The sequence below is a fragment of the Rhipicephalus microplus genome, chromosome 9, assembly GCF_043290135.1.
Source record: "Rhipicephalus microplus isolate Deutch F79 chromosome 9, USDA_Rmic, whole genome shotgun sequence".
NCBI classification, from domain to species: domain Eukaryota; kingdom Metazoa; phylum Arthropoda; class Arachnida; order Ixodida; family Ixodidae; genus Rhipicephalus; species Rhipicephalus microplus.
The window spans coordinates 46,184,024-46,200,524 of NC_134708.1; the positions used below are offsets into that span (position 1 = coordinate 46,184,024).

General features: G+C 41.9%; 2 protein-coding genes across 2 annotated transcripts in view; both read left to right on the top strand.

Annotated features, from left to right (window-relative positions):
* Window positions 1-16,501, top strand: part of LOC142772252 (uncharacterized) — a 74,109-nt gene that overhangs the window by 34,869 nt on the left and 22,739 nt on the right. The window lies entirely within an intron of this gene.
* On the top strand, window positions 11,848-16,021 carry LOC142771719 (uncharacterized). The gene is made up of 2 exons (XM_075873536.1): window positions 11,848-12,027; window positions 13,428-16,021. The coding sequence occupies exons 1-2, from the start codon at window positions 11,863-11,865 to the stop codon at window positions 14,943-14,945; spliced, it is 1,683 nt and encodes a 560-aa protein (XP_075729651.1). The 5' UTR covers window positions 11,848-11,862; the 3' UTR covers window positions 14,946-16,021.

Consider the following 16,501-nt stretch of genomic DNA (forward strand, 5'->3'; position numbering starts at 1 on the left):
CATAGAGTATGAGTGGACATGGTGCACTGCGCAGTGCTTTATAAGCGCTGTGCCACGTCCTATCGTGTAGCTCGACAAAAAAAATACTGAATGCTGCATGTAACAGCAACGCGCGTCCTCGCGTCATGAAAGCATGCATGCAGTTCCAAGTGCATAAATGGAACAAATTAACGCACATGTGCAGAGCAATACGAAAAGCTCTTTCACAGTATGCAGATTATCAACAAAAACGCGTCATACACAAACAGCCTTCTTGTGATTGATTAAACCTAAGAAAGGTAATTCATATTTATTTTACCGTTGCTGTTTTACAAATGTGAGTAAAGATATTACAGGCGAAGCATTTCTTCTATCTATCTATCTATCTATCTATCTATCTATCTATCTATCTATCTATCTATCTATCTATCTATCTATCTATCTATCTATCTATCTATCTATCTATCTCTCTGTCTGTCTGTCTGTCTGTCTGTCTGTCTGTCTGTCTGTCTGTCTGTCTGTCTGTCTGTCTGTCTATCTATCTATCTATCTATCTATCTATCTAGCCGCTCACGTCTGGGTGCTCTCGTGATCACCTCCTTAACTTGACGTGAAACAAAATTAGTATGGGAGGGTTCCATAGTTTGACGAATACGACGCGCCGGTGAAGACATGAATAAGGTCACAATCCTGTCACGCGCGTCGTCAAACACTTCCTGCTGAACAGTGACACATACCCGCGGGCGGGTATGTGCCCCCAGTAATTGACACTGCAGCAGCAGCAGTGCGCACATCGTTGACCCAGTTGAAACGGGCGTCGACGCGGGTGCTGGAAGAACGGCTTGAAGCGAACTTGGTGTAACGTTTATTCGAGTAAACGTTTGTTTGAAACGCAATGACATTGGAGGCGGGTTGGGTTTCGTGTAAGTTTCATCGCAGATAACGAGCTGAAACAGTGTTTCCACTTGACGTGCGGTCGAGCGTTGCGGGTGGTGGAGAGGGTGAAGTGGGAGAGATGTGTGTTATGAGCGGGTGGAGGAGCCGGCAGCTGCTGCGGGTGAGACGTTAACGCGCAGCTGCGACTTGACCTACTTGGCCCTGCTCCAATACCTGCGGCGAGAGAAACGCGCCGCGGTGCGTTCGCACGGACGTACGTACAGCGTTAAACACGTGAGTCAGAGATGCTTCGCATCTAAAAAGCCTTACATCGGCAGCGCTGACCCGACGAATGCAAAGAATGAATGTTGCGGTCCCAGCAGGAATCAAGCCCAAGCATTCTGCGTGGCAATCAAGCATATTCTACAACAAAGCCACGCAAGATCTCGGACCTACTTTTCAAATAGCTTAGTACCTTAATATGGTCATGAAACATTAATAGTGGTTGCAGTGGTGGCAATCTAATATTTCCAGTCTGTGTTCTTGCCCAAGCTTGACGTTCCTTCAAAACCACACCCAACCACGATTCCGCTGATGCCACCGGTAGAACTGAGTGTCCGTGGCATATGTTCTCTTCTAGAAAACCAAGATGAATCCAAAGCAGTTGGTCCTGATGGCATCTCTCCTCGTATTCTAAAGCGATGCGCACTGCCAATTTCTCTTTACCTCTATATAATTTATTCAAAATCCCTTTCAACGGGAACTCTACCCGAAGATTGGAAAATTTCTCATGTTGTTCCGGTTCATAAGGGTGGCTCAAAAAAAGATGTAACAAATTACCGACCCATTTCATTGACGTCAGTGGCATGCAAAATTTTCGAGCACATTTTATCCAAGCACATATTGACCCATCTTACTGCTAATAATGTATTAATAAATGAGCAGCACGGTTTTCGTAAAGGTTTTTCTTGTACGACGCAACTTGTAGAGTTCTTTCATGAGCTGGCTTCCAACGTTGATGAAGGTGGACAAACAGATTGCGTGTTTTTAGATTTTCGAAAGGCCTTTGACACCGTGTCACACTCCCTTCTCCTGGCTAAATTACAGACTCTAAATTTCGACCCAAATGTGTTCATCTGGTTAACCAATTACTTGCTGAACAGGCGTCAATGCGTTCTTTTAAATGGGAAGTGTTCATCCTATGTTAACGTTACATCAGGCGTGCCCCAAGGCTCTGTCCTTGGGCCTCTCTTATTTCTTATTTTTGTAAATGATATTTCTGTGGGTATTTCGTCGCGCATGCGTTTATTTGCCGACGATTGTGTGTTATATCGACAGATTCAGAACAAAGGTGACTGTGCTTATTTGCAGAACGATTTGGATTGTATTGTACAGTGGTGCCACAAGTGGCAAATGACGCTAAACCCCAAAAAGTGCGTTCATATGCGTGTTTCCAAAAAAAAGAAACCAATAGTAACGGCGTACACCATAGATACGCATATTGTTATTACCGAACCAACATGCAAATATCTTGGCGTTGTTTTGTCGCATGATTGCTCATGGAATGCCAATGTTGATCACGTTGTTAGCAAAGCGGCAAGGGCTCTAAATTTCATTCAGAGGAACCTAAGATTGGCACCCCGAACATTAAAAAAAAATACGGCCTATCTCACATGTATTAGACCGATTTTGGAATACGCATGTCCTGTGTGGGACCCGATGCAGGCGAACTTGATTGATAAACTTGAAAAAATACAAAACAGAGCTGCGCGGTTTGTTTTAGGGCGGTACGAGCGGAGAGACAGCTGCAGTGCTATGAAAGCTGAATTGGGTTGGGAATTGCTTTCTTTACGCAGGAAAAAACTGCGTTTGAAGTTTTTCTTTTCTGTTTTTCATGGGCGGACTGGGATTGACCGTCATAACTATTTCAGTGAACCCAGCTACATATCTAGTCGACATGACCACCGACGCAAAGTGAAAGAGTATCGAGCAAGAACGACCATGTTTTATAATTCCTTTTTTGTTATGACCATTAGAGATTGGAACCAGCTGCATGACGAGCAAGTGTGCTGTATAAACGAAGAATTGTTTTATTCCAGTCTGTAACCCCCCTGCTGTAACGCCTTTTTGAGCAAAGCGGGGTACTCACTGAATAAAGAATAAATAAAGAATAAATCCAGTTTTATAAACATTACATATGTACTTCTATGATGCAGCCGTGATGTCGGGTTAACGCCAATTGTTGCTTGGTGCCATGCACTGAAGTTGATTTATGCAGCAGCGTCCAGGGCTACCATCCTCACTAGCACCATCACTTCATACCAGCTTATTGATTCTGGTGTTCCTAATGCTCAAGTTCATGTTTACATCATTGCACAAGTGCAAACAACTGGTTATATAAATACTTGAAATTCTTCAATGTATGTCTTTGTGTGGAACATTTGGACATATATTTGGCGTAATTTCATGACGTGACACTATAAAAAAATCTCAACATGGTCACGCTAAGCATGCCTCCACATGCTTCGCATAACGTCGATTCCGAAGCTATGTGGAATATGCTGAATTTTTCAGAAATATCCTTGGGCAAGACATACTTTCGTCATGAATCTTGACATAGGTATGTGTCAGTTTTTTACAAGAAAATGTAACTCTAAGGAATGCCGATTACCGTATTTTTAATCGTATAGTCAGTGTACTTAACATTTCAAGCAGTACTCTCTTTTATATTCATACAAAACACAGCTGTAGTGTATGGCTCATAGTTGAGGAAAATGCTGGCAAAGCACAACTTGCAATTCTGCAGTTAACACGACATAACTTAAGGGCCCACTGAACGCTTGTTAATCGACGTAGCGTGTTTCGAAACATAGGACAAGGGAAGGGACAGAAGGGAGTGCTTACTTCCAACAAAACTTTATTTCGAGGAGCGTACATATATATGCTCATGAAATTCGAAAACAACAGACAAACAGATGAAAAACCCTCTAATGCCATACACTAAAAACTTATGATCTCAATCTCAAAAACGACAATTCTTTTTCATAAAGAGCGAGAGAAGAATTGCTGACGCAGTTTTTCATCTGTTTGTCTGTTTTTTTCGAATTTCATGAGCATTATATATGTACGCTCCTCGAAATAAAGTTTTGTTGGAAGTAAGCGCTCCTTTCTGTCCCTTGTCTTGTCCTATGTTTCAAAATGCGCTACGTCGATTAAGTATGTCTTACCAACATGCCCAACTTTATACTCTAGTGAACGCTTGTGTTATGCATGGTGTACTACTAAGTTATTACCGTTACTTCGTGCGATCAGGCTGACATGATCTGTGCATGATCCAACTCCTCAGCCGCACGATAGTGATTTGCATCGCAAAGCTGTTTTCCGGTATGACAGGCATGAAAATTTTGGGACGGGATGTGACAACGAGTAAGTACGCTAAATCGGAGCGCGCCATCAGTTCAGTCAATCTGTGTGTAGGAGAGAAAATTTAGCCAGGCAATGGTAAAAAAGTGACGCATAGAGAAAAAATGAGGAGCCCTCAAAAATAAGGGCGAGAGAAGTTCAGTGTTCGTGTGCCTTCTTCTTTCTCTCTTTTCTTCTCTCTTTCTCTTTGAGAGCTCGCCTTTTTTTTTTTTACTCTGTTCTCTATTTTATCTTTCCTTTTTGTTTTCTTTTCTGCCTTTGGATGCATCACTTTCTACATTCTTTCCTTTCCAGGTGAAAATACTCCACGGTTTCAGTTCACTTTAACTGAAACCATGGCTATATAGCTCGGACTAAGTACAAGCTGTATACTAAGTTGGTCCCAGCATGAACCACTCGAGACTGAAAATGAAACTAGCTGGCCTGGAAATAGAATCAGCTGGAATCATTTGTTATAATGAAACTAGTTGGTGTGAATTATTATTATTGTTGTTGTTGTTGTTGCTGTTGTTGTTGTTGTTGTTGTTATCTTCCTTATGGCCATTCTCTTCATCCCAGAATAGCTGTAGTGCAAGGCAAATAAGTGATAAGGGCTGACTGCCTTCATGATGTTTTTTTTTTTGTACATCTAATGCTGACAACATTTACAGTTCATTGTATGCCAGTACAAGTTTCATTTCAAAAAGGCACAGGGTATTTCAAGCAGTGCAAACAACTAAATAAACAGTTTGTGTAAAGCACATGACATATGCACATCCAAATATTGCTGTGTGCTGCATCGAAGTTTAAACGGGCTGGCACTCCCTTACCTCCTATTGCCTAGCACCTCTCTGCCAGAGGAGGACATGGCACTGCAATTTATAGAAAGGCATAAAGCTACCCTGAAAAGGTCTAACTGCTTTGCCTCATACTGCTATCACCTGAACTTTTGGAGACAAGATAAGGTTGCATGAAAAACAGGTAGCCATGCATCAGTCATTCCCTAATACATACCTCCTTCAAAAATCCAAAATATCCTCGGGATGTCCTGAAATGACGAAAACATTCTTGTCCTGTAGGGTGTGCCACAAGACTGGCTGATATATCTGAGTCCATTAAATGCAGTTAAAATATGTAGGTCTTTGTAAGGACATTATAAATACTGCCTTTAACAGTGTAACAGTGAAATACAGATTTAATGAGTAAACTGCAAATCAAGTGGAATAATAATAATAATAATAATAATAATAATAATAATAATAATAATAATAATAATAATAATAATAATAATAATAATAATAATAATAATAATAATAATAATAATAATAATAATAATAATAATAATAATAATAATAAATGAATATATTACTAACATGATTATAATAGTATTGTTTGGTTCCTGCATACAAAGTAACAAATTGTGAGGATTAAAAGGGGGTGCACAGGAAGGCAATGTGATATATTTATAACAAATGCAATCTAATGAATTCTCCTACTGAGTTGCAAACTAAAGCTGGTCTATTAACACTACAAGGTAGGGCAAAAATAGCAAGACTAAAGATTTTGTTGCATAGTGACATAAACATAGTGATATAAACATAGACATAAATTCATAGTGATAAATTCATAGTGACATAAACATAGACACGTCAAAAGTAATTTTTTTCTGTCATTTTAAGTTAACACATTACAGAGACTCACAAACACTTAATAAATTCACTTTCAAATCAAATTGCTATAATTATTCATACTTCCCCCAAACCATAAAATAATACAAACCAAATAAGTCCTTTTGGTACTGATGCCTCATCTTTCACTGTGTCCTTAGATATGGTACAAGCATCACGCATAACCGAGAGAAGAGAAAACAAAGAAAAGAAGGCAGTATTTGCCGAACAGTATAACAGACAGCGCTTTCTTAAGAAGTACATAGAAACTGCAGTTGGGTAAAGATAACTAGATGGCGCTGTACCCCTACTCTCTGATTGGCTGCATGGGGGGGGCTGTGTCTGGGTATGCATAAAACGAGCAGATCTCTCAGTCTTCTTTACAGTCACCATACGTAGTGGATCGTTGGTGGGGCATGAACGAAGCAGAGTGGCAGGCACATTAAAGACGCTTGCGCTCGGCTCCTTTGGCACGCGTCTCATCGGTGTTACCCATGCTTCATCTGCATTCTCTAACGCGATTGGACACATAGACCCATGCACGGACGGACGCTTCACCCCACTCATCATCAATCACTCCATGAATATGCTGTAATTTTTTTTATTTTCTTTTTTTCTTCTGGGATTTAAAAAATTTATTATTATTTTTCCTCATTTTAACTTGCACATATGTTGTAATACCACTACTATTATTATATTCTAACAAAGCTTATTCAGCAGCTAAGTACGTCTATATCGCCCTACGTTTCATACAACACTACGCAGTATAGATTTAAAACTACACTTCAAAGTTAGACTCCACTTATTTACTCATAAATTGTGCCATTCTCTTGATGCAGTGATTCATAGACTGAAATATTTTAGAATTTTCTAACTCATTTGACAAGGTCAGTCATAAACATTTACTTTAAAATTAGGTCATCTGGACCTTGGCACTGCCTAACAAAGTTTAGTACTTTGAATGCTTCGCATGAAATTTAACTCACTTTGTGCTCAGCTAAGCCCAGCTTATTTCTCATTTTAACTGTCAATGCCTCTTCCTTGCTATCATCTAAATTTCGTCATGATTTGCTGATAATGGTGTTGTCATTTGTGAAATTACTAACAGAAACTATTTATACCACATGTTATAGATATATTACTAAAAAAATAGGGTGGAATTATTCTGAAACTCCCGCACATACTATAAAGTTAGCAATGCTAACCACATGCTTGGCTTGTGCCAGAAATGTCGCACCACTCTTTCCTTTCTTAATGTTAACGTACAATCAAACCAAAACATGTGCACGCATGTGCCTTTAACACATTTTGTAAACAGATTTGTCCAATGCCTATGAACAAGCCTTACCAATGCCTTTTGGCCTGTTTGACACTTTAGGGCCTTCGATGCACTGTAAGGGCACAAGAAAACTCGTGGGTCTTAAAACTGACTTGTTTCAAGACTTTGCAATATGATGGTTGATTGAAAGTGATAAAATACTGAAGTTGATAAATGTGTTAGTTGTGGTGTCTTGTATAATAATATGCATACTCTGTGAAAAAGAAGCAAGCATGCAAATTAGTAAATTCATAATGAAATCATAATGACATCAGTGCAAGATTGGTTGTTGTGGTGACTCACCTGCAGTTTGATCGTAATTATGGAATATGAATGTTTAACTATCTTGAGTTTTTATGAACTGGCATTTAGTTCATGAATAACAGTATGTTAAAGAGCATCTACATATTCTTGTTTGGTAGTACAACAACAGTGTTAGGAAATATTTTTAAAGAATGAGTGGTAAAAAATTTGTGGCACAAGCCAAGAACATTATTAGCATTGCTCATTTTGTAGCCAGCCTGGACATTCGAGAATAATTTAACAGACATCTGCCCAGCCAAGTATTTAAAATTACCAAGGATGTTTCAAGGGATGACTACATAGTAATTGCACCTGCATGCATGAGCTCGTGTCTCTCAAGTTTCATGCATGTGCTTCGTTATGGCAGAGCATGGTGCAAATACACCCAATGGTCGTCGGCCTATGTTTAATACACAAGTTGTGCAGCAAAACGAATTCGAAATAAATTTTAATACAAAATCTTGCATTGCTATTTCCCCGTTGATGTATTATTTCCATTGCAATATAAAAACAAGTACATCAAATACTGGCTGTATCTCCCTTTGCAGCTATGATAAGGACTCCTAGCAATCTTAAAAGTAGGAATCGAGTATCTGGCAAAAACATCAAGCCCTTAAAATCTACAGAAGTGTTAAGAAAGGGTAAGTGACTATTGTATAGGTAGCAAAATCACTTTCCTAGAGCGAAGCAGCCAGCTGCACTAGATAAGCTGTCATGTTTAATGCGTATAACCTGCCAGGGATGAAATTTATGATACTTTTACACATTTTCTCTTTATTTCAGTGCACTTAACATTTAAAATTTTATTAAACTAGTAAAAAATATTTAGCTCTACAAATAATGGCGACAGAATCAAATAGAACAGTATTCAACTTGGAATGTGAAATCGTAGAATATTTTGCACACCCTTTGAATTTGGCAGTTTCAGAATTTCCCTGGGACACGTACTTCTCCATATGGGCTTTACATGTTTTCTAGAGAAAGCTTCTGGGCCATCATCATGAAATAATTTTTTTAATTAAGCCATCATAGCAAATGTTATACTTGTACTTCATTTGTTTTTTGTAAAGCAATTGTAGGGTTCACATATCTCTATTTTCAAGAAATATGAAGTGAATGAATGAAAGTATAGTTAAGCAGCTAACTGAATGATATAATGACCCATATGGACTACGACCACTGGAAGGGTGGAGCGGGTGTCGTTACACGTGGACTTACAGGCTGTTAAGGGTAGATAGACTAATCTGGCTGATTGTGCGTAAGTATTAGGGCATGTCAGTTCAGATTAAATACCGGACAAAGATTACAGGCAGCAGTCCTGATAGATGTGAACTGTTGGAAGCAGTTCAAGCTGGAAAAGAAGTAGTGTATTTAATTGTGACACATTTGTTGAAACTTTCAAAACCAGGAAAGTTTCTCGAGCAGGCAATGTTAAGTCATGTTTTTGATGACTGCGACATTGCACACTGTCACTCTGCACATGTGTCTGTTTCCTTATATATTTTCTACCAAAGCCACAAACAAAGATAGATGGCAGTTAACTCGCGTCCTGTGTTTCCTGTCTTATGCAAGTGTCATTCTGCACTTTATTACCTTAGAAGTACTTGTTGCTGGGTCGGTTGGTATAACAATATTAGGAAAAATTCTAGACGATGAGAATGTGTGGTGCAGTGTAAATATTTTCTGTAGTTCAGCTGCGACTGATGCTCTTTCTCTGTGCTTTTTCATTTTTCTTGTGGTGCTTAGACATCTAGAATTTTCCCCCTTAGCTTAATTACCTCCCTGAAGCTATGTACCCTCTCACCCATTAACAACCATTGTCAAAATATTCTATGTGGCATTGTTGATGCAAAATGACCTTAGAGTATATGCTAGAGCTCCTGCAGGATCACCGGCTGAATGTGACAACCAGTTCACCACTTATAGGACACGAAGTGCTGACATTTTCAATATATCTGTTCGCACAGTGCTTCATTGGAGTCATGCAAGCTTAAAACAAGATGCTCCCACAAAGAATTTTTTCTTCCCGTGCTGTGACCAATGGGAAAACAATGTAGACAATAACGAAAAGAGATCACAACTAGGCTTAGCTCTGCAATGTCTGCCTCAATAAATTATTGTAATAAATTAATGCAAGTGTGCTTATATCACCATGGTGTTGCCAGTTTATTACTACATTTGATATGAATCTCTGCTCGCTCCACCATGGTGTTCCTAAGGGTGTACACAGTCTTACCTCTGAGACAGCATTGCCAGAACTAATTTCACTGTCACAATCTTGAACAGGTGTGCGACAAGCATGCGCCAGTGCAGAGAACACAAGAGAAGTGGTCACTGCCTACATGTTCAAGGTCGTATGCATGAACACCGGACTATGATTTTGCAGTGTCTTACATTTTGAGTTGAGTATACATCGTGATGGCGGGAGGCATCTCTGTGGTCACCAGCTAGACTGTCACAATGTGCATATTGTTGCTTGAGACAACTGTTTAGGACAAAAAAAGGGCACCGTAGAAAAAAATATCTTTAGGCTAATGTAAGGCCTTGTGGTGAGGAGACTCTCAAAAGGTATATGGTGTGTCATCTTGCAATAGAGAAGCAGCATTTATACCTAGTTTATGTTAGTAGGAGTCAGCTAAACATTAGCCATACAAGCTTGTGGCAAGAGAAGGATGATGTCCAGAAGATACCCTTCTGAAATGTTAACCTGCACCGTCCCCTTGCCCTTTTTGGTGCACTGGAATTTTTGCCCTATAGGTACTAATTCCTTCAGTGGGTACTCTTGAAGGGCTTCTAAATAAGCTCATTCTTACCACCTGCTTTACCCAAGGGCAAATCCTACTGTTGGAACTTGTTTGCTTGGCAGAAATTTTTAACAGGAAAAGAAGCTTCCCTCTTTACACAAATAAAGCTACAGCATTGCAAGATTACTATGATCTCATGTACACAGACCTCCCACATATAACTCACTAAAATGTCACCACTTACCTCTATGGTGAGCCTGATTATGCCTCAAGAAAGCATGTAAGTTTCTTGATCCCATACTTTAATCAGTACATATGAAGCTTGAAAAAACAAGATCATCACGTGCAGTCCGTAAAACCAGTGCTTATGAACTGCAATGATGCCATCAAAAGCATCAGCAAAAGTAAATGCACCCTGCTGGAAAGCAAATTCTGCATGAAGTCTGTAAATGTACTGTTAACAAAGTCTTCTCGACAACTTCATTATGTCTATTTCTGCAATTTGCATAATCCTGTTACATACCTTGCTGTCCACCCTATAATTATTGACCTCTGAGTGTTACTCAAGTGACCATGCTCATTTAACATACCTGCAAGCCTCAGTGCTAACCTAATGAAATTGGAGACTTTAATGAAGTAATGCTCTCTAATGCTCACCCCTTCAAAAAAAGTTTTTAGCATTCCCTGAAAACCTATTCTTTAAAAATTTGATCATCAGAGATGCGATGTATCTCCACACCTGATGACAGACATTTGTCCAATTACAGCCACATTATAACAACAAGCAGCCTTTGTAAGATGCGTGAACACGTGCCATCATCTCAGGTCAACATGTTTCCTGAAACCAGCTTGCTCTTAGTTATGCGACAGAATGGTTTTCATAAATCATTTTCTTGCTAAGCTCAACTTGCCCCATGACAAACTGTGTGTTTAATTTCAGACCATTCTTGGGGAGCTATTTTTCTTAATAACTAAAGAAAACCCGATAAAGTGAAGCATGAGCTTTTAAAAGGAAATTTGCAAAACATGCACAACCATCTCCAATACCTTCCTGAGTATATCTTTCAATAATAATGATCATTTTCATTTTAGCACATATCTGATGGCACAAAATCTGGAGTACCAAGGAGTCTGTCACAGGTATTTTTCACTTCTTTACTGGGGGCCATGCAACAATTTTAAATTACTCATGCAATATACTAGAAGTTTACTGCAGTGTGAATCACTTGCCACAATTAAAAAAAAATAATTATGGGGGGAACATATGGACTCTTTACAAAGGTTGAAGTTGGTGCTGATGCCGTCTGTCGCATGACCAGTAATGAGACAAAGCACGGCGCATCGCATTAGGCCTAATAGCAGTGCTACGCTTCCATTTCACACACACACACACACGCGCGCGCGCGCGTTATGTATGCTTTACTGCAATACACTGCAAGCACTTCACCCCATGACACTGCTGTATTGCGGCAATGTTAACTTTTAAAAAGACCTTTACGGGTTAGCAATAGGCAGTATGCGAAATTAACAGCGCCATCTAGTGAACGCAGCAGGTACCCTATCCGCCATTTTGATGCTGGCGAGGCTCGACCACTACGCACGGGCGACCCGCATGCGAGCGTACCACGGAACGTACGCGCTTCGACGCTTCGACTGTCGCACTGCTGGCGAAATGCCAGTACACTGCTGTGTACCGCTGTGCAAGCAGCGCGGAGTCACAGACAGCGATGGGAGCAAGGTATGTGGCATGAATTACGTTTTTGCAGCGATCATTTAAACGCAAAAAAGGGTATGGCGTGCAGAAGCTTTATGGGCACATTCTAGGTTGCATGAATCTCCGCGGTGCACGGGCTGCACGAGAGCAATGCAGGACTAACCATTTTTCTGTGTTACTCAGACAGGCCGTGTTTTTATAGGTTTGTCAGCTTTGCGGCTAGGTGTTTTCACTACGTCGGCCCTCTCCACGACAGTGGTGCTCTTCGATTTACCGTCTCGGACTCGCCGAGAAGCTGTCCGGCATTCGAATTTCCCTATGGCTTCGGGGAATCCTACCCGCGGCGAGTCCGAGATGGTAAATCGAAGAGCCCCGGTGATTCTCTGCAGTCGAGTGGAGAGTGCGCCGCTGCTGTTGGGGTAACTAGTGTGATAGAACCGAACTGTTAGGACGGGCTGTTTTGTGATGAGATTACACCATGTAGGTAGACGACGTAGAAATGTTATTTTTGAAGGTGATTGCGCTCAGAGACGTGCAGAGCTTCCGCTACTCCGAGTAACATGCCGTACACGCATCCTAGAAAGGCAACTCGGTTGCTTGTCCGGGCTCCGTTGTGTCCCCAAGTACGGTCACCGCGCAGCAATAAAACTGTCATTCGGAAGATGAGGGCTATGCCCACTTTCGAACAGAAAAGTATCTGCTCAGGCGCTTAACTTCAGTTCCCCCAACGTGCGCGGACGCAACTTTTCCATTCGGTCCTCTCTCACCGATATTCCTTTACCAACGAAATAAAATTGAAAAGATAGCGGGGCGCGCTGCCGTAGGTTTGGAAAACTGGCACCATGAGTATCGCCAGGGCTTGACTGAATGACGTTCTGCATGAGTTCAGAGCGCGGCAGTTCCATTTATTCGTGAGACGGGATTCATTCTCTGCATTTTAGTCTCTTCGGCTCAGTTGTGTTGCAGCTGCTTGGTTGTGTTGCAACTCACCTCACCTGAAAAATGTTTCATGTTGCATTATCAAACATACAGCTGTGGAGGCAGCCATAACTTAGTTGTACGGGATTCTGCCTTTTGGCTGCCTTAGACTCGCAGATCATAGAAACCTTTGAAGCTACCTGGAGATAAAAAATAACTGATTTAAATTCCCCCCAGTGTCCACAAGTGACTAATGCCTCTTAAGGCTTGCTGTGAAGGGCCATATCTAGGAAAGGCTGCTAAAAGGGGAGTGCGCAGAAAAAACTGAGGGGGGTGGGTCACATTACAAGTGCATCTTTAGTCCTGCAATGCACGTATTAGTGTGACCTCTATTCTTTGTGAGATGAATTTATGATAGTGCCTGTGTTTGTAAACAACAATCAAACAGCTAAGAGAAACCTAGCTCATGACGTCGCACTGAATGTTTGTTTGCTTATATCTTGTAGGTATCCTTCCACCGCTTTCCGAAAGATGCAATGATATACAAGATGTGGATTGCTGCGATCAAGAGGGATGAAGGCCCGGAATTTCAAGTCGGCAAGTCAACGAAGGTCTGCTCGAAGCATTTTAGGTCATCGGACTTTATACCTAGCGTTGCGAGTGGCCGCAGCCTCCTTCGGGACGCGGCAGTTCTGTCAGTTTTTGTTTTTTCCAAAGAAAAGAAAGAACGGAAGCCCCCAAAGCCACGTGCTTCACCACAAGTAAGAAGCCAAAACCCGGTTCTAGGCCCCGGAGTGCTAGGCGATGAGCTTATGCATAGCCCAGATGAAGTGAAGGCAGCACCGGTAGTTCTAGAGGAACCCACTAGGCTCAACAGCTCACTTGAAGGTGAAAATGCACGTTTGGCCGAAACGATAAAACAGAAAAACAATGAAATCGCGCAGCTCCGAGACGAGCTTTGCCAAATCAAGGAGCAGCTTGTTGCTGCAAAAGGAATCATCGGGCAACTGGGCTTCGAAAAGGCGTCCTTGAGTTGCCAACTTGCTGCTGAAAGAGAACGAACGGCTCCCTTCACAGTGGAACGGTTCAAGGACTGCGACGAAGACATGCTATTTTACACTGGGCTGCCAAGCTACAACCATTTCAAGAAACTTCTGGTCTACTTGAACCCCGGTGATTATGGGTGCAACGTTCTACGTTCAGAACGTACAGAAAGCAGTGAACCCAGATCATCGCGAGGGCGGAAGAGAAAACTAAGCACGGAAAATGAGCTGTTTTTGGTGCTAGTCCGACTGCGCCTCGGCCTGTTTGAAGATGATTTGGCTCACAGGTTCTGCATTGCCCAGTCAACTGTGTCCCAAATATGCACATCGTGGATTAACTTCCTGTATGCCAAACTAGGCCTGTTACCTCTGTGGGCTCCTAGAAGAATTGTAGATGCTACAATGCCACCCGAGTTTAAGGAAAAGTATTCATCGACTCGAGTAATCCTGGACGCCACGGAAATACAGTGCGAGGTGCCATCATCCTTGTCCCTACAGTCTACAACGTACTCCCCATACAAGTCGAGCAACACATTCAAGGGACTCATCGGCGTCCTGCCTAATGGCCTTGTCGCCTTTGTGTCAGAGCTTTTCACAGGATCCAGCTCAGACAGAGAGTGTGTGATTAGGAGTGGTTTTTTAGACTTGAAGTTTGACGATGAAGATGCTGTTATGGCAGATAAGGGCTTTCGTATCGAAGATCTCTTGGAAAAGAATGGAGTGAAATTGAACCTGCCGCCGTTCCTGAAGGGTGGCACATTCTCACCTGAGGAAGTGAAATCTACAAAGGAGATTGCTGCTTTGCGGATACACGTGGTGCGGCGGATACAGCGGATAAAGGCATTCCACATTTTTGATAGACCCATACCGTTAACCTTGGCTCCACTGATTAACCAAATTTGGACTGTGACGGCAATCCTGAGCAACTTCCAGTCTTCTCTCATGCAACAGTCAAGTGGCAAACCGCAACAAGAGCCTTAGATGTGGCAAGCTAAAAAATTACGCCCTTTCCCACGAGGGGATTCCTGCGAAGGATGTGGAGCGTAACGGGGCTCCATCTGAACAGCACTTTGCGACTTATCACAAAGTATATATTTTTGCAATGCACCAATGAAGTGCAAGAGGGTTTTTTTTTTTTTTTTTTTTTTTCAGCGCACGCACTTGCTTTCACGAGACGAGCCCACTTCCACTTTAAAAGCTCTGAAGCGACAGTGTTGCTGGTGTCCTCCTGGGCCAGCACGAGCCCCGACCATGAGATGGCTCCTGGAGCGACAGTGTTGCCGGCGTCTTCCTGGACGCATGCGCAGGTGGTGTGCGGACGACGGACTATGGAGGGACAGAGCCCAAGCCTAAGATGAATTCGCAGTTACGCTCCGCATCTAAAAGAACACACAGCACTTGGCACGTTTTAATGCACCGACGACTGATGATTGACTGGTTGTGAGGTGTAACGTGCCGACGCTACACAGGCGATGAAGCGCGCCGTAGTGGAGGGCTCCGAAGTAATTCTGATCACCTGGGGGTCTTTAACGTGCACTGAAATCTCAAACACGCAGGCAATTTCACTTTCCGCCTCAGTCTGAAAAGCGGCTGCTCCGGCCAGGAAACGAGCCCACAAATGGAGGATGACTGCAGGATCAAAAGGGAGATGACAGCACGGACCGTGAAACTGGTAATCTGCAGCTGTGTGACTTGAGCACTCAGGGGCGCCACGTGCGCGAACAAACAGCCTTGAGCAAGAAGGCAATGTTGTGCGCTGTTAAGTTGTTGCTCACTGTGTGATTCGTTCAAAGACGTAACCACCAAACTTGTACTCACCGTGTAAATACTTGTGCAATTTTTTTTCCTGGTCATCTCCGAACACCATTCACGCTACCAAAAGGCTCCCGAACCTGGATGCACAGCAGTACTTTGTCAAGCTCTATTATTATTTCTTCGCTCATTTGTAATCCTTTCTTATTGTTCATATACTGTGTTGTGTTTGTTAACCTACCTCAAGTTGACTCTCATTGTAACAAATTTTGCAAAGATTGACTATAAACTGGTTTTGTTTTGTCCATGTGCAGCTCAATGGCAGAAGATGTGGTTGTGTCCAGTCATGACATGCTTTTGGTTACCACAGACTAAATTTTAAGTAATCTAGTCCAAAAAAATGCTCACAAAGGGATTGAGTGGTGCTAGCATGTACATTATAACTTATTTGGATGAGGTAAGAATTTAATTCGCAGCATTGCAATGTGGCCCACAATCATAGCTTTTCTCTCCCCCCCCCCCCTTTAGGCATGTTTCGTTGCCTTTTTTGCTTTTTTTTTGAGGCCGTAGCACTTCTGTGTATCACATGTTAAAACATGCGGAGCTGTCCACCTTGAATGGCTTGAAAGGCGCACTCGCTGCGTGCGGAGTATTTCTCTATTTCAAAAAAAAAAAAAAAAGTGCAGGAACACAAAAGTACATGTCCCTTGTGACTCTGTAGCATGTGGTTAAGAAAACTGCTACGTTGTGTTTGCGTCTCTTCCTGCAATATCACTCAAACTGAT